The 24,980-nt window shown below is 35.6% G+C and overlaps 2 protein-coding genes across 4 annotated transcripts; both read right to left on the bottom strand.

The window, feature by feature from the left end:
* Positions 1 to 1,150: 1,150 nt before the first annotated feature.
* On the bottom strand, positions 1,151 to 9,396 carry LOC120340458 (uncharacterized). Of its 3 annotated transcripts, none has more exons than XM_078120309.1 (10): positions 9,129 to 9,396; positions 7,816 to 7,992; positions 7,059 to 7,292; positions 6,482 to 6,615; positions 6,198 to 6,312; positions 5,747 to 5,791; positions 5,356 to 5,455; positions 4,877 to 4,974; positions 4,139 to 4,270; positions 1,151 to 3,575 (listed from the first exon to the last, which is right to left on the bottom strand). In XM_078120309.1, the coding sequence occupies exons 1-10, from the start codon at positions 9,175 to 9,177 to the stop codon at positions 3,370 to 3,372; spliced, it is 1,290 nt and encodes a 429-aa protein (XP_077976435.1). In that variant the 5' UTR covers positions 9,178 to 9,396; the 3' UTR covers positions 1,151 to 3,369. The 3 variants fall into 3 exon arrangements, with proteins under 3 accessions (XP_077976435.1, XP_077976433.1, XP_077976434.1); XM_078120307.1 differs by having other exon boundaries at positions 1,152 to 3,581; XM_078120308.1 differs by having other exon boundaries at positions 1,153 to 3,581; positions 8,065 to 9,204.
* Positions 9,397 to 11,241: 1,845 nt separating this feature from the next.
* LOC144432167 (uncharacterized) lies at positions 11,242 to 19,094 on the bottom strand. Its single transcript, XM_078120310.1, has 10 exons — positions 17,726 to 19,094; positions 17,459 to 17,635; positions 16,863 to 17,096; positions 16,642 to 16,775; positions 16,358 to 16,472; positions 15,964 to 16,008; positions 15,572 to 15,662; positions 15,125 to 15,222; positions 14,285 to 14,416; positions 11,242 to 13,312 (listed from the first exon to the last, which is right to left on the bottom strand). The coding sequence occupies exons 1-10, from the start codon at positions 17,769 to 17,771 to the stop codon at positions 13,107 to 13,109; spliced, it is 1,278 nt and encodes a 425-aa protein (XP_077976436.1). The 5' UTR covers positions 17,772 to 19,094; the 3' UTR covers positions 11,242 to 13,106.
* Between the last annotated feature and the right edge of the window lie 5,886 nt (positions 19,095 to 24,980).

Here is a 24,980-nt window from a genome sequence, read left to right as displayed (position 1 = left end):
AATGATGTTTGTTAAAATCACGGAATTTCAGTATGACGGTGCAAAGAGAACGAATTGACTCGATGAGATAAGTTTTCATCTCAACTTCACACTTTAATTAAGCTCGCGCCAACTCCTTATTTGGAGAGACGTTTATGCCTTCATTATTGTGAAAACACCTCTATATTTTCGAGCGTGGGCCTTGTGAAAGCAGTGGCAAAACGCTGAGCTGACTTGGTACCGCTCAATCCATTTTTTGGCTAGGTGCCGAAATCCCAACTTAGACGGACTTGGTTGTTCTTTGACGATAGCACTAGGCCTGCTCACGCTTTAAATTATTAAATTAGTCAAATATAACAATTCATCACAAAAAAAGGTAACAGAGGAAAACTGGGAGGAAACGTATTTCCTTGCCCACTAAAACGACCAACAACAGTGTCTGGTGTGGTTTCCAGTAATATATGTCACGACAGAATATAATTTGAAGCGACATTACAAAACCAAACACGAGAAAAGATACGAAAAATACCATGATGATACTTCTCGGAAATCAATTTTAAACTAAATAAAGGCTTTATATATATCCCTCAAAACTGCGACACGCGAGACCTTCTCAAACGTGTTTGCAGCCCTTCAACCTCGCATCTTTGGACCACCCTGATCTAGGTCGTTTTGCACAAAAATTATACTCTCAACTGAAAATATTTTCCAAGTGACCTCCTCGGCGTTGAAGGCAGACTTGCTGGACCAGATTGTCAATCACTCATACCCACTCTTCTATGCACATTTCCCTGATTTTCCTTGAAATTGTAGCCATGAGTTGACCAATTGTTTGATGATTGTTCTCACAGGCTACACATTGCCCTTTGAATACTCCCACAGATAAAAATGCGGGCGGCGAAGAGAGAGCCGATTTATATTTTTATGATTTATTGGAATGCAAATTTACAATGAATCCTTGCTATTTTCACACATACTTTGAATTTAAAGTAACGAAGCTAATTTGGAGTAGGCAAGGCAGTAAAGTCAAAGGACATTTTCATTAAGCCCAACAACTCCCAGGTAACAAAAATCCAACTTTCGAATCTGGACTGACAAAGTTTCCGACTCCATGACCACAAAATTTGGATAAGAAAACTTTTGTTCTGTCTCATACCATTTCTGTTACAACTTTCATTCGTCTACTTCAAATAACAAACATTCCAACTGACAATTATAAAAAAAATTTATAACATATATACACTTTTACTCGGGAAGGGAAGTCTCGGGAAACCAAAACTGGTTATCGAGCCGCGACACCCAAGGGTTGATATCTAATTACGTTTGTGAAGTAGGAAATTGAGTTTTTAGAACACTGGTATCGCTGGTGAGTATGACTGGCAGCTGAACCACCAAGAGCATTCGCCCACGGGACACAGAGGTTATATGTAGGCTTACCATACGTCCCGCTTTAGGCGGGACAGTCCCGCTTTTCAGCGATTTGTCCCGCCGTTCCGATAAGTCAACCAAAAGTCCCGCTTTTCCAGCATAATACACAAACATGTTCTCGTTGCTGTTGTTTCTGTGTAGCGCAGCGCTAGCTTTCTTACTGAAGATGAATGCGTTCGTTTCCCGCTGATTCCCATTGATGGCAGACATATCGCATGTAAAACCAATACTAATTAGTCTAAATTGGTATCGTTAACGTCAATTCCTTCTTATTTTTCGAACTGAACCCGATATTTGGACAGAGAATATGCGCATGAAATTTCGATAACAATATGGTCAATAAAGATAGCCGAGACATCTTTAAATATAGGAATGTAGGCCTATGTAATAAAATCCGAAAATGTGAAGTTACAAAATCACAGCTAAAGGGTCGTTGTCTTTTGAGGCGTCCCGATTTGAAGTCACAAAAATATGGTAACCCCAGTTATATGAGATGGCCCCAGATAGCTCGTGGGGTATTCCCCGAATGATCAGTTGAACGAAATTCAAAAATGCTAAACAGGTGAATTGGTGGAGATAGCCTGGTTGCTAACGCTGTTATTCAGTGCGATCCAGGGGTGTGTTGGAGGCATTGAAAGACATGAAGAAATAATAGAGAAACTGTTAATATAATCCTCATAGCATTGAATAGATACAATAAACTACACCAGTTACAGAAATACTGGTACCAGTATGTGGTACGGTAATCACTCGTACAGATGCACGATACCTAAATTTGGTTGAATGAATAATGTACAAGGAATACAAAAATCATCCTTTGTCATAAAGGGAGACAAGTAATAAGAAGTTGAGAAGATTAGTGTGATCAGTAATATATTAATTACATAATATATAAACTATCACAAATATACAATATTTACTAAGTCATTAGGAATAGGAGGACAGCCAACTCAATACGGCATGGGACCTACTTTGCAGACAAGTGGGCGTTACCCCACCCAAACTGGTATAAATAACACATCCACTGGTGCATCTACTCCTTATTTCATTATGCCAGAAAATGATTCATCAATATTTAACATATTATTATATTATATAGCACAGTCAACATTTTATCCCTTTCATATAAAAGTGCAGTGACCAAAAAATGACAATTAAAAAAGAAAAGGTGTCTTCATTTTACCACCACCTTGTATCCTGTACCGAATGTTTTGCCTGTTTCTTGTCATCATCGAATCAAAACTCATTACAATAACAGGAAGTTAAAAGTGCCTCGGTAATAGTGTCTTTCTAACAAATTAATCAAACGTTTTGAGCTATTGATTCAAAACGGTATAAAACTATACACAAAAAAACATAGTAGAACGTACGTTTTAAAAATAGATAAGCGAATTCCCAACTAATACTACATAGAATACTACATAAAATATTACAATCAGCCGAGTTTAGTATGCAGAAAATCTCTAAAATAATAAAAGTTCAAGATCGTCGGTGTACTTGTGTAAGTACTTGTAAACTCACTGAGTTGACATTCCACGTACATTTTTTTTTGCCAGAGTTGCGCTTTGCTGTGGTGGATCCATGAGTCAATGAAGAAAATGCATGGCTTCTTCGGCGTCGGCGTTTTTTATTTGGTTGATTACTTGCTTTCATTTCGGGTATGATTCCTAAGTTCAAAATTGTTTCCTCGTTGTTTGTATTGTGTTGGATATGAACGGAGGACATTGAACATTTTGAACTTTAATTGATACTTTCAAGTTGAAAATTCAAATCTTCATGAAATTGTTCTGAAGGGCCTAGAGCGCTAGCTGGTGTTGGATCAATCATTACTAACACAAATCATTCACGGGAATTTTTTTTATTTTTGAAATTACTGGTTTAAATTTGGTTATCACCGACTTCAGAATGTATGCGCAAATACTTTTTTCCTTATTTAAAAGATGTTCGGTTAGCTTTTAGAATCTAAGCAGTATCCGGTGAGATATTCTTCGTGTTCATATAAATAATTTCAGATCCCTTTGTCTTATCTAGAGTTTGGAGTTGTTCATTTCGATTTAAAATCCCTTTATCTTCTTTTGAACTACCAGGCTTAACAGTATATTTGCTGTCGGACATTTTTGCCGTCTTTTTGGTAATGTTCAATATATTGACATACTCAACATTTGGTCCTGTTGCTTTAAAGAGAAAAACGAATATGTAGAACAAAAAATTAAAATTAATACCCGAGCACAAAAGACTTATGATATTTGCGCAATGATACCCTAACTCATTACTTGGAAAGGAAGGAGACCGAAAAAAATTGTTAATAAATGGGAAGACAATCCAAGCGGTACCAAACTTTTCAAACTGCAAAATATGTGGTTATGCAACGCATGTCTTGAAGGAATGTCGAAATTGTAGAATTATCGGCCTTAAGAACTTTCTAGTTTAACTTAATATTTGGAGGCGTACAAAGTTCGAAAAGATCCATGAATATTCTTGATGTCTAATGATTAAATGTAATGACCATATTAAAATTACGAAGACAAGGTATGAAGTTCAACATTCAAAAAAAAGTCAATCTGGTAATATATGTATCAAAACTGGACTAGAATATATATATATATATATATATCAGAATGCACAAAATAACACGAGAAAATTTCCAAATTGTTAGAGTTCATAAAACTGTAGACTGAATACTTGTAAATAGGTTTCAATTTTTGGTTATCTAAATTTCCTTTAGCCGTACCTGTTTTGGCGTTCGCTTTGTCAGTAATCTTTAAACTGAGTTTGCCCTGATTTGGGGTTCTTTTGGGGAGGTCCTGTTTATTATGAGGGGGACTTGTTGATCCCATGCTTGTATATTCTCCTTCAGGAGAAGCTAAAAAGTGTATACATTGATATAGTTGAATGTTTTGATACTTTTGAAAGTATGCATGATGTACGAGCATACAGACTAATACAATGCAAAAAATTCAGGAATAGCAGGTACAACATTAATGGATGGGTATAAGGTCCCGATCGCCATTTGAATATCCTCTTTCTATTGCGCTTTCTGATTATATTGGAAGCTACACAAGATTGTATTGCCAATCAAGTTCGGTGTTTTATTTTCTGACTTGTCTTTTTACTGTTATCAAATGTCCCCAGACTCAAATTGATGACATTGTCTGATAAACGATGTCACATAACATTTTGGTTTCTTCAAAAACTAGCGCACGACTAGCGAGCCCAAGCCATGAAAATCCATTTAGCACCATAAGCTAAGAGCCAACCTTAGCACGAAATGCCTATAAAAAGCTAATAACAGATTTAGGATACAACTTTCCTCTTCATAGAGATTCTATGATATAAATATACATAAAATTATACACATGACAAGAACGCCACCATGGTCATTGGACTTGTTGCGGAAGTTAATACTTCATCACGAAATATTAGGAATCAAATTTCTGAAATATAAATTTTATATAAGACAACTTTATACCTTCAATATTGGTGCCAGCAATAATTGCGTATTCTGGATCTCCCAACGGTGTTCCGGCCTTTTGAGTATTTTCATTGGAATTTTTGTTTTTAGCGGCTCTTCAAAATAACATTTCATGAGCAATTATTCCCATTGTCATATGAGCAGATTCGTTGTAATAATTTCGTAATAAATTTGTAATGATGTTGCTCATATATATAGATGTTTTATTTTTATGTTTTTAATTGGAGCACATTAAAGTATATTATACTCAAGTCTAAGCCTTCATTGGTGTATGGTGTACTTTTTAACAAGTTACAGCCCATCGAAATATCTACATATTTTCGAATATTTGACTTAATTGTTGACGTTTTTGACTTGCCCCATCGGTTTGTTTGAAAAATGTTCAATATTTCAGTTATATTGGATATCACACTGCAAAAACGTTAATCAAATAAGTATTCAAAAGTAATCATATCACTTTTTGACATTTCACTTACCGTTTATTACGAATCAAATAGACAACTAAAGCAACAACAGTAAGTGAAATTACTGCTCCACCTACACTTCCTATCGCAAAATAAAGAAGTGGTGTTGTTCCTGAAAAGAATAGGTCATTTCACTACGCACTGATTAAATTTGTGATCAAAATATCAAATTGCATAATTTATTTTCCAATTTTCTTAATATATGTAAAGCAATCAGCAAGAACAATTCCTCCAATATTCAAGGTAAATATGCATAATGATGTATCAGAAGTGGAGATCAGCATGGAATCTATTGCTGTTATCGCAAAATTTTACGTAATCAAAATATATCGAAAAAGTGCATTGTAAATCATTCATAATAAGCCAACAATATTCAAATATATTACTCATAAGGATACCTTACCTGATACAAAGGTTGTGGAAGTCGACATGGACACTTGCGTCGTAACTGCAAAAGTGTGTATAATAAAATACTTGTTAACCTAATTAAATTAAACCAAATGTGTAATCAAAAAGCTGTGGAATTTGGTTTAAGAGATTTTGTTGTTGTAAATTCCCTCAGACGCAATAATAATAATCTTCATTTCTTTACATTGTTTCTGCCTGACACTCACTAGCCATATTTTTACAACAAAATACTATGCAAAACCCTGGATATTAGAGTTGATTTTCTTAAATAATACATACAAAATTACTCCAGTAAATAAGTTGAAAAATAATCGATTTTATCAAATAAATTTAAGTACCATAGTTTTCAGAAACTCATTGATTTTCAGTTAAAATCGTAATCATTGGGTTAGAATAAATTTATGGTTCAAATTCTCCATTTTAGAAAATCCTGTATTTTTATTTACAAGTTGCAATCGTAGAGATAGCTGTTGTTAGAAGTTTAGATGTAAGTTCTGCCGTTGTTGCAGGACTCGATCTCGTTGTTGTTTGACATTCCGTTGGAATTGAACAACTCTGGTTCTAGAAATAAGTAAATAGTTCAATATAATTCAGAAATTATTTGTTTCATTCACGTGCCTATGCTTATTCTGAGCCCAAAGACTCCAAGATCTAATACAAAAACAGAAGTAGGTATTGTGTAGATACTAATTACTAATCGCTAAGATATTTTAAAATCTATTTTGTGTACATTTATATCAACTATATCTGCAGTGGAGCAGTTGTTTGGTCCTTCACGCTGAGAGTCTATACATCTCCGTGTACGTTGCTGAAGACCGCTGCAGTTGCAAGATGAAAATTTACTCCAGTCACTCCAATATAGACCTAGGGTTTATTGAAAGAAAATATATTCAAAAAGAGTTACAAGTTTTATCACATTTCATTTTAATATTATTAGCGTCTGATAGTGAAAAGACGTTGACGCTGCAGTTGCAAGATGAAAATTTACTCCAGTCACTCCAATATAGACCTAGGGTTTATTGAAAGAAAATATATTCAAAAAGAGTTACAAGTTTTATCACATTTCATTTTAATATTATTAGCGTCTGATAGTGAAAAGACGTTGAAAGCCATAATAACTAATCGGTGGTATTATATACTTCGCTGCATAGTTATTGTTTGTAAAAATCTCTGAACTAAAACTCGGTGTACGACATTTGCTCAGAATGATATAACTTTATTTTACTACTATTACTTATCATGTATTGCTTCAAAACTACATTCATTTATATATTGTGTGATATATATATATATATATATATATATACCTATGCCTCTTTGGCATACAAATCCATTCCGGCCTTGGCATTTCATGTCATACCACGGTAAATTGGCCAAAAAAGAATGTGTCCACCCCATCGCAGCACAGGTTTCATTGACATTATTTGGCTCAGACCCCAAATTAAGCCAATTGCTGTATGTTAATGCTGATCCATCATCCCAAGTGAAAGTATTGTTCCCAAACTTATCTCGTAAACCAATTAAAAACCCATAAGGTGTTCCTGAAAAAGAGTCGGTATTCATTTGTTTCTCAAGTATCGATTTTCACTGCACCTTTTATTTGGGATGAGAAGTTTCCACTCCTTTACTACACTTATTGTTCTGTAGAATCAGCATATGATTTCTCACGAGGTATTAATTCTAAAAGGTTTGACATCTCTATCTCACAAGACCATCGGTTTTAAAACGACAAGACATCGGGGGAATGTTGGGTTTAAAATTGTACCATTTTGAAAACAACAAATCAAAATATATCAAGACGCAATGATTAACGTTATTTTGTTGGCGCTGATTAATGATTAATATGCATGTGCATAAATTATCAGAACTCACTCGTTTCCCGATGTTCAAATGAATTGTCCATCTTATAAGTTAATTGACTTTATTGCGCGCGTGTTGCATGGGTATATATGCATCTTTTAGAATCTAAACAGTGTGTATCCTATTGCATTACAATTCTTCTTCGTTTGTCCCTACAAACTAATCTAATCAGAATTGATATATATAGGCGCTCAAACGACTAACCTGAACCATCTGCGACCAATGTCTGTATGAATTCTTGGATATTTTTTGATTTTACTAGAGCTAGTCGTCCACCTTGTTCACTGCAATATTCCGAGGATTCATTATATGAGTTCAATATACCAGCCTTTGAAACATAGTATTCATAGCTTCCACTTGCATTCCAAGTTCCCCTTTGAACTAAATGATAAAAATAACTTCGAAGAATACTTGCAAATAATGCACAGATACAGATTACTGTTTTTAGGATACCTGAAGGTGATGGCTGCAACAAGAAAATTGCAATCCAAACTATCATTTTATATGTAACCCAACAATGCGAAATAAGACATCAAATAATAGTTGATCTATTGCATAAACTATTTATTTGTTTTCTTGATATTTGATCAGATTTATATCAGCTGTAAATACTAGTCCAAAAACCTATGAGACCTAGAACACAAAATGAAATTGAAAACTATTATTTTCAATATCAAAACCAAGCAGAATTCTTAAACTTGCTTTATCGTTTGGTAATAATGTAAAAAGAAATATTTTGTGGACTTTTGGCTTGTTTAATGTAAATCGTGACGGAGGTATTGACAAGCATGCAAATTGATTATTGATTATTTTTAATCATCTTAATAATGATTATATCGTAATACATTGGTAAACAAATGCATCGAATTGAAAAAGACATCAACGACTTGAGTGCCGAAATCAGGGAAAATCGGGATTTGTGCCACGCGCCACGCCCACAGTGAAAACAACGAAGATAACGCTTTTGGGAAGAAGCCAAATTATATCATTAAACAAAAAACACATCACACCACTAGTGCAGCAAAGTTGATCGGACAATTATCCGGCATCGACACGATGAATAAAATCTTTAATCTTAATCCTATTATTACGTGAGCTAACTAATTTATATATCTATTACTAAAATCACTCTTTAAATTTCTGCAGTTAATTGATCTTTAGAACTGACGTCTCTATTAACAGTTGAAAAAGCATTGTATTAAAAAGCACAGAATTTGTAATTTGTCTGCGAACCATCTTCAAAAATTTACTGGGCGCTCCAGAACTCCAGGTAACTAATTTTGTTTGCCTATTTCACATCAAGTTGTATGAAGGGACTGAAACCTATTGGCAGGGGGTATATTCACTTGGCTAACACAGACAGTCCCCAAACTCGTAATAGAACTATAATGAGGAGTATCGGAATAAAATTATGGCCTAACCCTAACCTGGTACACACCCTATACGTGAGTACCAATTACTGTATATAATAAAAACGTATATACGGATCACCAAATGGAAAAAAAAAATAGTAATACTTCCATTCCAACTTCCTTCTTCAAACGAATACCAGCTGCAGTTCATCATCGTTATTCTTTTTACCACGAATATTTTGGTATGTACGCGTCATCGAGATCTAGTTCCTGAATATAATTTCATATTTGTCAGTGGGCTATGTCAATGACACGTGTGATGTATTATATCAATGGCAAGTAGGAAACGCTTTATTTGGGGCCAAAAGGATTTATTTAAAAATAATAAAATCTCGATTTGCACATACACAGATGGTAGATACATCAACATGAAAAACTTTCTCATGAACTATCTATCTTCTCATGAAGCACTCAAAACTAAAACTTTACTAAAAGCTATATTAACATTTAAACATTTTTGTACATCGAGCTGGAATATGGATCGTTTAGCAAAATTGTTGTTTTTTGTGTTGCCTGTTCACCAACGATATGTCGATTTGAAGCCAATGATTTTTTCACAGGGGGAAGTAAACAAGGAAGTCGAGGCTTAAAGAGAGAATCGTTGTAGAATTCAATGGTGTCATCATTTCAAATCACCATCAGCGTTGACAAATATGTATGGTTGTCACGTTTTCATGACGGTAGGAGATAACTGAACCGGCTTAAACCTGAAGCTTGCGTGCCATATATACTAATAAAATATAATTGCCTAATGAGCCCGAAGCAGTCCAGTGAAAAACGGTTCCATTACATTTGAACCCACGTACATTTGAACCCATGACAATTGCACCTGTATGCTATTGCACCTATGGAATTTTTTTTGTTTCACGGATAGTTAAACCCATACTAACGCTAACCCATGGGTTTTAGCACCCGCATATAGATTGAACCCGTGGATATACGCATGGGTTCAAATGTACGTGGGTTCAAATGTACGGTCACCGTGAAAAACTCATGTTTTTAATTTGCAGAGGCGAAACATCATTGTCTACTATTATTTTTTAATGTGATTCGTTCCATCGACAACATCTACAAAGTTGAAAAATCCAATAATTTTGTCATGAGTACTCACAAAAAATCTTGACAGGACACGACTTGGTCTAAGATATTATTTTACGGAAAAACAAATTTGATTCCACAACAACCGACCACCGCATGACAGTATTATGTATGAATAGTTAAGAGCACCTTCTTTACAGTTGCGTACCCATAATTAGGATTTCCATCCATCAACGTAGTAGAAGCAAAACCACGAACAGATGAAAATACAACTATAGCGACGGATACCGTTGCATTTTTTCCAAGATTCTTGAGTTTTGGCATCATACAGCATCTGCTCATAACGTGTCTAAGTGACTGAAACCGCATCTTTCATCCTTTTAAAAAAAGTGAGGACCCCAAACTCCAAGACTTGCAACTGCACACCACACTGTTTCGCACACTGTCGCTCGCTTTGAAGATCCTTTTTATGTAGTACTTCAAAGTTACGTAGGTCCAAACGTCCTAGGTGCAAATGTCCGCGGGTACAAACGTCCGTCAGTGCAAATGTCCATGGGTACTATTGATGCAAAAATGTGAATGCAAAATGACCTGGGTGCAGACTACGGGTGCAAATATACTCGAGTGCAAGTGTGCCGTCAATTTCAAATTGATTGGTGACGTTCCTATGGAATTTGTGGCCCCAGGCTTCAATTTGTCTTCACTATATAGTTATATCCGGACCTAGCCATAATATAACATCTTCGGGAAAAACATTTGCAAAAACTTTCATGTTTAGCCCGACACTATCCAGGGACTTAGCGATTAGATTTGCCACACAAATTTCACGACAAGGATTCGACTGTGAATTGCTAGACCCAAAGCTAGCTTCTCTTACCCAACACTGATATATATATATAAATATATATCACATTTTGTGGCGACATAAGAAAATAAATTTCAACACACATTTTTACTGGGGAAGTTGAGTCGCGGGGAACCAAAACTGGTTATCGATGATTACGAGAACCTGGTTGCTGACACTGTTATTCAATTAGATCCAGGGGTGGTGTGTTGGATGCATTGAAAGACACGAGGAAACAATAAAGAAACTGGTAATTTAATTCTCATAGCATTGAATAGAAACACTAAATTGAACCAGTTACAGAAATACTGGTGCCAGTACCGTGTGGTACGGTAATCACTCATACAGATGCACGATGCATAAATTTGGTTGAATGAATAATGCACAAGAAATGCAAAAATCATCCTTTGTCATAAGTAGCCTAATAAGAAGTTGAGAAGATTAGTGAGATCAGTAATATGATATTTACATAATATTTAAGCTATCGCAAGTGTACAATTTTTAATAGGTCAATAGGAATAGGAGGACAACTAACTCATACGGCATATGACCTACCGTGTTTCCCCTAAAATAAAACGTGTTCTTATTCCAATTTTCTTCCGAAAAATAACACCAGGGATTATTTTCGGGGGATGTCTTATATTTTCATTTATCAAAAACAAAATTACAAAGTTACGATATTTTCAAATATACAAAATATGAAAACCGATACCATTTATTTATAAATAACACGTTTTTATTTGAAAATAACTGCCAAACATAGATTATCATAAACATCCATTTAAAACGTGTAGGAGAGATTTCTTAGTATCTACTAGTTTAAAAATATTTGTAACTAACTTATTTTCGGGTAAACATGGTAATTTGCAGACAAGGGAGCCTTACCCCGCCCAAGCTGGTTTGAATAACACATCCACTGTTGCACCTACTCCCTATCCCATCATGCCAGAAAATGATTCATCCGTCATCAATATTCAACCTATTATCCAGCACAGTCAACATTTTCTCCCATTCATATAAAAGTGCAGTAAACAAAAAATGATATATAATTAGAAAAAGAAATGTGTCGTCTTTTTACCACCACTATGTATCCTGTGCCGAATGTTTTACCCGTTTCCTATCATTGACAAAACTTCAAATCAAAACTGCAGAACGTATTATAATAACAGGTAGTTAAAAGTGCAATAATGTTGGAAGGTGGAAATCGGTAAATTTTTTTCTAGCAAATTGTTCAAACGTTTTTAGCTATTCATGCGAAACAGTACTGACAAAATTATACACAGAAAAGAATAAAGTAGAATGTACGTTTTGAAAATTAAAAAAGGAAATTCCCAAATACTACATAAAATATTACAATCAGTCGGATTCAGAATGCTTGCAGAAAAGCTCTAAAAATGATTTCGAGGTTTTCTCTAAAAGGTTTTCGATCGTCGATTTACTTTGGAAAGTACTTATAAAATCACAGTTAAGTTCGTAATAAATCCGCCAATACTATTACACATTCTCAGGCAGAGGCTAGTTTCACCTTTGATATCTATCAACCAATTTTTAATAGTTATATTATAAGTGCACACACATATATATATTAAATAATTCATGAAAAATGATGAACGATATCAATCAAGTTATATTTACATTGCCCCTCTTTAGAAAAATACCAAAATTTTTAGTCTTTTTTCATAATTTCTGAAAATCACGTTTTTTTCGTTTGTGTTGTTAGCATCAGGATCTGTTTTCAATGATGATGCGTCACATTCCAATTTTATTTTTCTTGTCATGGTTTTTCAGAATTGGGTGAAATCGAAGTTGCTCTTGCGGTGGGTGCATCATCCGATGAAGAAAATTCATGGCTTCTTCGGCGTCAGCGTTTTTTTCTTTTGATTGATTACTTGCTTTCATTTTGGATATGTCTCGTAAGTTCAAAATTGCTTTGTGGTTGTTTGTATCGTGTTGGTTATGAACGGAGGGCATTGAATATTTTTGAAGGAACTTTAATTGATACACCAAGCTGCAAATTCAAAACGTCATGCAATCGTTCTAAGTCGCCTGGTGGTGTCAGATCAATCATTGCTAACAAAATCATTGACGGGAAAATTGTTTATTTCTTCAATTACTGGTTTGAATTTGGTTATCACCGACTTCTGAATGTCTGAGCGAATACTTTCTCTTTTTTAAATGATGTTCGGTGAGCTTTTTTGAAATCAAGCAGTTTCATGTGAAATATTTTTCGTATTCATGTAAATGATTTCAGATTCCTTTGTCTTATCCTGGGTTTGGAGTTGTTCATTTCGATTTATAATCACTGGATTTTCTTTTGAAGTACCAGGCTTAACAGTATATTTGCTATCGGAAACTTTTGCCGTCTTTTTGGTACTGTTTAATATATTGACGTACTCAACATTTGGTCCTGTAGTATTAAAGAGAAAAACGAATATGTAGAACGAAAAATCAAAATTTACACCCAATAGTTATAATTGCGCGCGCAATGATACCCTAACTCAAGGGTCGGCAACATTTTGTCGCTTGCGGGCTAAAATTAAGGCTTGCAAGTCATTGGCGGGCCGCACATATTTTTAGAAACTTGAAAACCGAACGGATGGTACTTTTTATAATACAAATCAAGCAGTGGTAAATCCCTCGAATAAAATATACATTTATTTCCTCATAGCATTGCATCTCAAAACATCCCATTTGAACATTTTCGGTGCCATTGAACCCTTTGCACTTAGCATCAACTTTTCTGCGTTTTGTTGCCATTAGTCTAATTATAATTAAGTTATGGGCTCATTAAACGAGTAATTGTGAATTTTATTCTTGTTAGATTATAATATAATTTAGTGTACACGTGTCGCACAATAAATTCTGTTACGTAAGGAAAACATTCGTCAAAACAGTTGTTTTGTTACTATAATTCAGTGGAGCATCGCGGACCGGATTATATTACCCCGAGTCGATCCCTGCCCTAACGCATTACTTGGAAAGAAAGAAGACCGAAAAAAGTTATAAATAAATGGGAAGACAATCAAAGCGGTGACAAATTTTTCAAAGAAAAAAATATGTGGAAAACAAATCATGTCCTGAAGGAATGTCGAAATTGTAGAACTTTTTAGTTTAACTTATCAAATGGAAGGGTGCAAAGTTCGAAATGATCCATAAATATTCTTTATGTCTTATGAAGTTTCAACCATATTAAAATATACGTAGAAAAGTTATAAAGGTCAACGTTGACAGAAAAGTCAATCTGATATTATATGTATTAAAACTGGACTAGAATATATATATATATATATATATGGCACGAGAACATACTTCTACTGCATACTTCTAAATAGGTTTCAATTTTTGGTAATCTGGTAAGCCAATTTTCCTTTTGTCATACCTGTTCTGACGTTCGCTTTGTTAGTAATTTTCACGCTGAGTTTGCCCTGATTTTGAGTTCTTCCGTGGAGGCCTTGTTCACTATAAGGGGGATTTGTTGATCCTATGTTTGTATATTCTCCTCCAGGAGAAGCTAAAAATAGTATACATCAATAGGATTGGATGTTTTGACACTTTTGAAATTATGCATGCTGTAAGAGCATACCTACAGACTAATACAATGAAAGAAAATTTCAGAAATAGCATCAATGGATGGGTATAAGGTTCCGATCACCATTTGAATATCCTCTTTCCTAGAGGGTAAAATTGCGATGTCTGTTTATAATGGACTACACAAGATTGTATTGTCAATCAAGTGCGGTTTTTATTTTCTGACTTATTGTTTTACTGTTATCAAATGTCTCTAGACTCAATGAAAATTGATGAAAAATGTGCCAAGAATTGTGAAAAGTTTAGATGTGAAATAACTAGCTATAATTGGGGTTCTGGGTTTGTCTGGTAAACGTTGTCATATACCTCTGGTTTTGGTTGCTAGAAAAACTAGCTCACGACTAGCGAGCCCATGTCGAGAAAGTCAAATCAACCATGTACTAGGTCAAGAGCCAAGTTTAGCACGGAATGATTATAATAAGCTAGTAACAGATCTAGGATACAACTTTTTATTTCATATAGATTCTGTAATATAAATATACATAAAATTATTCACATGACAAGAAAGACACGAATGAAAGAGTACACAGCTAGCATGATCCTTGGACTTGAGGCAGAGGTTAATATTTTATCATGACAAATTAGGAATCAAACATTTGGTATAAAATTACATATGGTAGGACAACTTTACCTTCAATATTAGTGTCAGCAATAGTTGCATATTCTGGTTCTCCGAACGGTGTTTCGCCATTCCGAGTTTCAACATTGGAATTTTCGTTTTTAGTGGATCTTTTAAAATAACATTTTACTAATATTCATTTTTGAGTCGGTTGTTCAAAATAAAGTTTGTCGAGTTAGATGTTTAATTAATGTCTTTAACCGAGTTGTTTCATGTTGTACTTCAGTCTACTGCTAAGGTCTTTTTCGATGTATCGTTAACTTTTATACAAATTACAGGCAAGCATAATATCAATATATTTTTTTGTCAATTTGACCTAGTTGTTATATTGCAATCAGGACTTATACTTGCCCCATCGGTTTTTATGAAAAATGTTCAATATTTTAGTTGTCTTATATTGAAATTCACACTATTTAACTATTCAAAACTAATCGCATCACTTTGTGACAATTGACTTACCGTTTTTTACGGACCAAATACACAACTAACAAAACAACAGTGGTTGAGATTACTGCTCCTCCTATTGCAATATAAACAAGTGGTGTTGTTTCTGAAAAGAATAAGTCATTGCACTACGCACTGATTTAAAATACTATCAAAATATCATATTGTAGAATATTATTTCCATTTTTTAGTCTTTATTATCTTATTATATTTAAAGCAATCAGCAAGAACAATTTCTTCAATATTCAGTGTGAATACACATATAATAACGTTGGATCAGAAGTGGATGGGGTCTATTGTTATTATCGCAAAATTGTATGTAATCAAAATAAAGACAAAAAACTCCATTGTCATGCACCCATAACAAGCCAGCAATATTCAAAATATTACTCCTAACGATAGCTTACCGGATACAGAGGTTGTGGAGGTTGACATGGAATCTTGTGTTGTAACTGCGTAATGAAAATACGTGGAGTTATACTAAATGTGTAATCGAAAGGCCGTGAAATTTGGTTTATCAAGATGTTGTGAATTTCCCCAAACGAAATATTCATAATCTTTATTTTTTTTTATATTTGATTACTGCTTGACATTCACTAGACATATTTTTACAACAAAATATTATGCAAAACTATTAACATTAAAGTGGATTTTATCAAATAAACTAAATCAAATAAATTATAAACGATTTCAGGAACTCGTTAATTTTCGGTTAAAATTGTACTCATTGAAATAACAATTCTATCGAATAAATTTCTGGTTCAAATTCTACATTTTAAAAAATGTTGTATATTTATTTACAAGTTGTTATTTTGGAGAGAGATGTGGTTATAAGTTTTGATGTAAGTTCTGTTGTAGTTGCTGGACTGGATGCTGTTGTTGTTGGGCATTCCGTTGGAATTGAACAATTTTGGATCTAGAGAGAAATCAAAAATGCAATATAATTCGAAAAATGTTTGTTTCATTAGCATTCACATGCTTAGTCTGACCTCAAAGACTCCAAGATCTAAAACAAAAACAGAAGTAGGTACTGTTGAGATAATATTTACTAATCGCTAACATATTTTAAAATCTATTTTGTGTACATTTATATCAACTATATCTGCAGTGGAGCAGTTGTTTGGTCCTTCTCGCTCAGAGTCTATACATGTCCGTGTACGTTGCTGAAGACCGCTGCAGTTGCACGATGAAAATCTACTCCACTCATTCCAATATAGACCTAGTGATTATGAGAGTGAAAATATATTAAAAAACAGCTACTCGGTTTCAGTAAAATTCCTTCATTTATATAATGTGATATATATACCTATGCCTCTTTGGCATACAAATCCGTGTCGTGTTTGGCATTTTCTATCGAACCACGGTAAATTGGCATAAAAAACATGTATCCATCCCATAATTACACATGTCTCATTGACGTTATTTGGCTCAGAGCCAGAATTAGGCCAATTGCTGTATGTTAATGCTGATCCATCATCCCAGGTGAAAGTATTGTTCCCGAACATATCACGTAAACCGATAAAAAAACCATATGGTGATCCTGAAACAGAGACGGTATTCATTTGTTTCCGAGTGTCAATTTTCGCCGTACTTTTGATTTGGGATGAGAAGTTTCCACACCAATAAGTTTGTGGGCACTTATTGATGATATTGCATGTGCATAAATTAACCGGGCTTATTCGTTGCCCTGTATTCCCTAGAACCCTCCCATCTTATAAGTCAATTTACTCTTTGTGCACGTTTATATGAAATGTTTGGCACAATTGCATGTGTATATATGCATGTTCTAGAATCTAAATTCTAAACAGTGTGTGTCATATTGCACTACCGATCTTTTTCGTTTATCACATGCAAACTCTGACCTAATCGGAATTGATATATATAAGCGATCAAACGACTAACCTGAACCATCCGTGACCAATGTCTGTATAAATTCTTGGATATGTTTTGATTTTACTAGAGCTAATCGTCCATATCGTTCACTGCAATATTCCGAGGATTTATCATATGAGTTCCATATACCAGCCTTCGAAACATAGTATTCATGGCTTCCACTTGCATTCCAAGTTCCCCTTTCAACTGAATCATAAAAATAATTTTAAGCCCAACTCCGAAGAATACTTGCAAATAATGCGCAGATACAAGATTACTGTTCTTTGTGATATATACCTGAAGGTGATGGCTGCAGCAAGAAAATTATAATCCAAACTATCATCTCATATGTAAGTTCATCAATGCGAAATAAGACAACAAATAATAGTTGATATATTGCATAAACTGTTTAATTGTTTTCTTGATATTTGATCAGATTTATATCAGCTGTAAATACTAGTCCAAAAACGTATGAGACCTAGAACACAAAATGAAATTGAAAACTATTATTTTCAATATCAAAACCATGGCAAAATTCTTAAACTTGCTTTATCGTTTGGTAATAATGTAAAAAAGAAATATTTTGTGGACTTTTGGCTTGTTCAATGTAAATCGTGACGGAGGTATTGGCAAGCAGTCCAAATTTATTATTATTATTTTCAACCTTCTTAATAATGAATATATCGTAATACATTGGTAAACAAATGGCTAATTATCATATTGAGATACAAGCTACAGAAATAGTATCAAAGATGTCACCCCTAATTTTACAATCTCTTAGGTCAACGTCTGGCTTCTGGGAGTGACGTCTTTTTATCTCGTAAACATTTATTTGTAATGGTGGTGCAACAAAACGATGATAAACTTTTTTTCATTAAGATGGAGCACCACCATATTATTAATTTAAAGCGAGAAACACATGAGCAGGAAATTGATATTTTGTTGAATGAGCAGAGTGACTCAGAAATAGAATAGGAATGCCAGAATAATACTGAATTGTCATAGTTAAACGATACTTCGAATTTTAAAGTTAGCAAATGATGTCGTTTTGTATGTTTGTCTGTACGGAGGCCTATGAAGTAGACACTAAACCAAAATGGGGTGAGGTGGAGCAGGCATAAATTTCTATCGGATGGAACAGAAATGTATATAATCGACAATTGTTGTGGCCACGCCCATAGTGGAAACAACGGTGACAATGATTTTCAGAGCAAGCCAAATTTTATCACCGAACAGAAAAAAGAGCACATCACAAATGAAGCAATGTTTATCGGATAATTGCATTGATACGATGCATCAAATCAGCTCTTGATCACGTAAGCTGACTAATTCGAAACTTAAAATTTTTTTTTGTGTGTATTTAATGTATCACTCTCAAAATTGTCCACAATTAGTTGATCTTATAGGCCATGTTTCAACAAACTGACATCTCTCTTAACAGTTGAAGAGCATATAATTTGTAGTTGTCTACTAGGTCCGATGTCTCGTGTTTTTCAAAAGTATATCTGACTGATCTCAATTGTTCACGGCGCCTTATTAAAAAACCAATATGTCGCATATTACAATATGGAAGCCAACCATCTTCAAAAATTACTTTATGAAATAAAAAAGTTAAACGAATTACGAAATCGAGTAAATTTAGTAATACTGCTATGCCACCTTTCCTCTTCACTGCGAGATGAAAACGAATACTAGCTGCAGTTCATCATCATTATTTGTTTCACCACGCATATTATGGTTATGTATCGTGTCATCAAGATCTAGTTTCTGAATATATTTGCGCGTGGGATATATTCATAACACGAATGATGTATTATATCAATGGCAAGTAGGAAACACTTTATTTGAGCCCACAAAGGATCAGAGTTAAGTTTATTTAAAAATAATGAAAATTCGATTTGCACATACACAGATAGTATAGAATAGATGCATCAGCATGAAAAAAGTTAGCATGGACTATCTTCTCTGGAAGCATTCAAAACTTATATGTAAATAATATTTACCAAAAGGTATATGAACATTTAAATATTTTTGTAAACGAAGCTGTGATATGGAGTAAAATTGTTGTTTTCCATGTTGTTCTGTTTTATTCAAGAGTCATGCTGCACTCTAACACAAATGTATTTGTGTAAGGTTCGCCTGACCATTATTCCGACTATGACAAGAAAAGCGATAGCATGTACATATATATATTGGTTACCAAATAATAACTTTGTGTCTAACTGAGAAAAAAAAAGTGGGAAGCCAAGAACAACAGGGAAGTCAGGTCTGGTTGTTGAATAATGAATATCCTGTCCTTGGTCAGTTTCCCCAAAACCACGACAACAGCGTTCGCGGAGTCCATGCCGGGGTAAAGGATTTATATAAATTTCAGTCGGTTTCATTTAAGAGTGATTTTGTTTGAATTGTTGAATTTGTAGATGCGTTCCTTTCATAATACGCATCCACTTACACAGTCAGTTATTCAAACTTGTATTCATTCAACATTATTACGCAACAAGACGGCGTTGCAGGCTGAACAATGGACGGTATCCACCTATCTAGCGCCTCCGCTATACCCTTATACAGTATGTCTGTCGATCTCATCCCGGACTCCTACACAGTGGCGTAACTACCCATTGGATCTTGTGGCTAAATCCAAGGGCGGCCCGTTGCTGAAGGGCGGCAAAATGTGGAAAAACGTTATAAACGAAGCGGAAACACGTTTTAAATGAACCAAGGCAGTCACATTAAACGACCTAATTTACCACTGAAGCAAAAAAATAAATTACACAAGATATACGTCTAAACCAGATGTTTTATGGCTCGTGGTCCCTTCCAGCGCCTATTTGCACTCGCGGTCTCCGCGTTCGCCATTCCAAAAAACGAAACGTGTTGAATTGTATTATGTGTTTACGACCTATTATGAAATGCAAAAGCAAACCACAGATAAGAAAGTAAACGCTCTCCAGTACACAATCAAAGGGAATCTTGTGCTTAGGCCTGTCTGACAAGGTTTCTCGTATTAGGCGCAGGCTTTTTTATAGCTAGACGAATGCCAATGTCAACATCAAGACGGTTAATAAATTTTGTTTTTTCCTGTTCCTGTCAAATCTAACACGCTTGGCAGCAAAGAAACCGATGCCAACGTCTTTCACCGGGGGTGATTTTTGGCGCGGTATTTTGGCGTTCAGATGGACGTAATGATTTATTGCTAATTACATACGAGCAATGCCAGCATTAATCACATTCTCTGACATCTCAATTTACTTTGGTAAAGTCAACGGAACTGTTATTGTTGTTGTTAGGTCATCTGTCTGTGCTTGAAGGCCCGGGAACGCAGCTATTCATGTGTTCAGCCAAAACGGAACTGTAGTTCCATTTTCGTAATTGCGTCTATAATACGCTACCGAAGGTTATTGTGGCGTACCAAAATTGATATCACCACTCAGGTTCTTTCTGCCAGCTTCTTGGACACTGAAGTTGCAATAGATGTCGATCACAAAATAATCTTCTTGCGGTTCCAACCACAGCAGAGTAACTAAGTTAACTAACTAGATTAATTATACACCTGTAAGAACTTAATACAACCAAATACTCCAATAAGAAATACAATAAACAAATAAAAACCCAGTACAAATACCGTAGGATACATACGTAACACAAGATACGGAATTGGTCTATGACGTCACAGTCATGAACTATATACTTATAATGGGATATGAAAAACCGGGTAAAACATACCTAGATATACATAAGAATAACTAGTATGACACTAAAGATACAACACAAATCCTATCTTACCGACAAACACGTAATATACATGGAAATACGCATAGAAATATGGAAATCACACAGGAAATAAACTGCGAAAATAGACTAGTTACGGAAGTGTTAAATACAAGCTAACTAGTGAACAGAGCTATGCCAAACTGGAGAAATAGTAAACCTGCACTACTAATATCATTTTACAACAAAAATTACATAGATTTACGGCATTAAAACACTATAATAATAACCTAATATACAGAGGAATATCTACACTGCCGGCAGTCTGACAAACCAGCTACAAGAGAAAGTTACACAGTTGTTCACTAGTGACTCAAGTGGTAAGAATAAATATGGGCGAACAGAATAAAACAGAGTTATAGACGTGGTCGTCTCATTACTCCCCCCTTTTTCAGATGGGAAATTACAAAGAAATTTTCCATCTTCAAAATTGAAAAACCATAAAAATGTGAAGAAACTGCAAAGAACTGTACACTCAAATGAAATGTATATCTAAAATCAAAACAATCAATTGTTAAAAGCACTATCACAATCAAATCAAATGTAATCATCCAAATATCTAGGCCTTCGCCTAGTACGTTGGCCATTATCAGAGTTCGCATCAACTGTAACTTCTTCTGGTACAGTGTCTGGCCTTGAAGAGAAAGGTAATTCATCAAAAATATCATGAGCAGCCTGCTCATTATTTTCCATAATAGGTTCCACATCAGGTAAAATGTCAAATCCGGTTAAGTCAATGTCGTTGTCTTCTTCATCTTCATGAAGGTAAGGTCTCAGTTTGTCAACATGCACGATTCGAGAACGTGTTCCCGAATTCTTCTGAATCCTATACAAGTGATTAGGTAAACAGTCCACAATTCGATAAGGCCCAATCCAAGGAATACTCAGCTTGCGATGCTTTGGTGGATAATAATACCACACCAATTCATCTCTCTGGAAAGTAAGTGGTTTTACACCCAGATCAAAATTTCGCTTTTGTCTGGTTGCAGCAGCATTTAGATGTTGCCTAGCATGAAGAAAAGCTTTTTTCGTTGCACAGGAAAACCATTCGACAAACTCAGTGTAACAAGGATGAGTTGATGACTCTGGTTTGCCAAACATAACATCAACAGGTATCTCGATTTCTCGTCCAAGCATTAACTTGTTCGGTGAATATCCTGTACTATCATGTACAGTGGAGCGATATGCCATACAAAGATATGGGAGATGGTCGTCCCAATCATTTCGATTCTCATTTACAAAAGCTTTCAACATCTGCTGTATGGTCCTGTTGAAACGTTCAACTTGTCCATCTGAACGAGGATGATATGGAGTTGTTCGAGTCTTTTGAATCCCGTACAATTGACACATTTCTGAAAATAATTTTGATTCAAAGTCTCTTCCTTGATCTGAGTGGAGAATTCTTGGTACCCCAAATCTCGAAAAGAATTGAGTAACCAATGCATCAGCAGTGGTGTCAGCTCGCTGATTTGGTAAAGCAAAACATTCCACCCATTTAGAGAAATAGTCCGACAAAACCAAAATGTGTTCATTCCCATTTTCAGTTACAGGCAATGGTCCAAGAAAATCAATGGCAATCCTTTCCATAGGAGCTTCAGATATAAGTTGTTTCAAATCTCCCTGTCTTCTTCCGTAAAGCATCTTTGTTGAAGCACAAGACTTGCAAAATTTGCACCATTTCAGAATGTCCCTTTTGAAACCAGGCCAATAAAATCTGCGCCTTATACTCTTGAAAGTTCGATTAGCACCAAGATGACCTGCAGTGCGCAAAGAATGTAGCTTATGGAACAAATCCTGCCTCAAATTTGATGGAACAATCAATTGGATATGCGATTCCTCCGATTTACAATCAGGAATCCAACGACGATAGAGAAGTCCATTATCTACAAAAATCAAATCCCATTGTGACATCAAACGTTTGGTCACTGTTGATTCAGGCATGTATTCTTGAATGTCAGGTTTCTGAGCAGTAAGTTGTTTCCATTTCAAAACAGCAGAAATATCTGGATCTTCACTTTGCCAAGATTTAATTTGTTCATCTGTGTAGGTATCTAGCCAATTACAATCGGAACAGTCTGACGATGATTGACCGGGCCGTTTTGATATTGCACTTACAATAACATTGCTCACAGCCACATCACCATTGGTACCACAATCAGAACAATCTTCTCGTTTGCATTTGCGAACTTGGCGTGACAATCCATCAGCATTGCCATGTTTCACGCCCGGTCTGTGTTCAATCTTAAAGTCATAAGCACCAAGTGTTAATATCCATCTTGCTAACATTCCTTGAGGTTCACGAAAATTGATCAACCATTTCAGAGCAGCATGATCTGTGCGAATTCTGAACGGTCTCCCGAGAAGAAAATGACTGCAATGACGAACAGCCCACACCACAGCTAATAGTTCCCGGTGTGTAGCACAGTATCTACGTTGAGACTTGGACATAGTCTTACTGGCATAAGAAAGTACACGTTCATTGTCGTCCTGAACTTGAGATAACACTGCACCAATCCCAAAACCACTGGCATCAGTATCCAATACAAATTCGCCGATTGTCCTCGGAAAGCTAAGAATTGGGGCAGATGTCAGACAATGCTTCAAAGTTTCAAAAGCCTCTTGACATTCAGTACTCCATACAAAGGAAATATTCTTCCTGGTCAATCGAATAAGAGGTCCAGCAATTGTTGAATAATCTTGAACAAACTTCCGGTAGTAGTTCGCTGTGCCTAGAAAACTACGAATATCGCTGACAGAATTTGGCGTTTTCCATTCTTTAATAGCCGCAACATTTCCAGGGTCGCAACAGACACCGTCAGATGAAATAAGATAACCAAGATAAGAGGTGCTCCGACGGAAAAGTTTACATTTCGAGGGCTTCAAGCGTAAACCGGCACGGCGAAGTCTTATAAAAACTTCCCGAAGATTTGAGAGTGCCATTGAGAAATCACTACCATGAGCCAAAACATCATCAAGGAAATTGAAACACCCGTTCCACAGGAGATCACCAAGGATATTGTCCATCATCCGTTCGAATGTTGCGGGAGCATTCGCCAAACCGAAAGGCATCACTACAAAGTGAAAATGACCACGGCCTGGGATGCTGAATGCTGTCTTTTCACGGTCTGCAGGATCAACCTCCACTTGCCAATATCCGCTAGCGAGATCAAGAGTTGAGAACCATTGTGCTCCGTTTAAGGACTCAATGATATCCTCAATACGCGGCAAGGGATATGCGTCCTTGTATGTGACGTCATTGAGCAATCTAAAATCCACGCAAAATCTGGTAGAACCATCCTTTTTGGGAACTAGGACATTGGGAGAAGAATATGGGGAATCGCTGGGTTCTATGACACCCTGAGCCAGCATATTATCAACAGCTTCTTCGGCTATCTTCCTACGCGCCCACCCCATTCGACGAGGAGCCTGCCGAATCGGCTGTGGTGTGGTTGTGATGATCCTATGCTTTGCTGCTGAAGTACGGCCAAGTTCACCATCTGGCCCTACAAATACATCATGGAATTCACAAATCAAGTTGACCAACTGCTCACGTTGACTCGGGGTTAGATCCTCAACGGAATTGACCATGTCATGTAGATGTTCTGGTAATTCAGAAGCTATAACCCGATTATCGGATTCGTCAACTTGAATTTGTGCTACAAGTTGAGGATGTGCAATACCAAGCAAAGATCCAGCCCTGATCTTAAGTTGTCTGCCTTTTTGGTTCACCGCTAGAACAGGAACAGTGGACTTTCCTGGATCCACTACAGAAGAAATCAGCTGA

This window comes from Styela clava, chromosome 14, assembly GCF_964204865.1.
Source record: "Styela clava chromosome 14, kaStyClav1.hap1.2, whole genome shotgun sequence".
Lineage (NCBI taxonomy): Eukaryota > Metazoa > Chordata > Ascidiacea > Stolidobranchia > Styelidae > Styela > Styela clava.
This window is presented reverse-complemented; position numbering and strand designations above follow the sequence as displayed.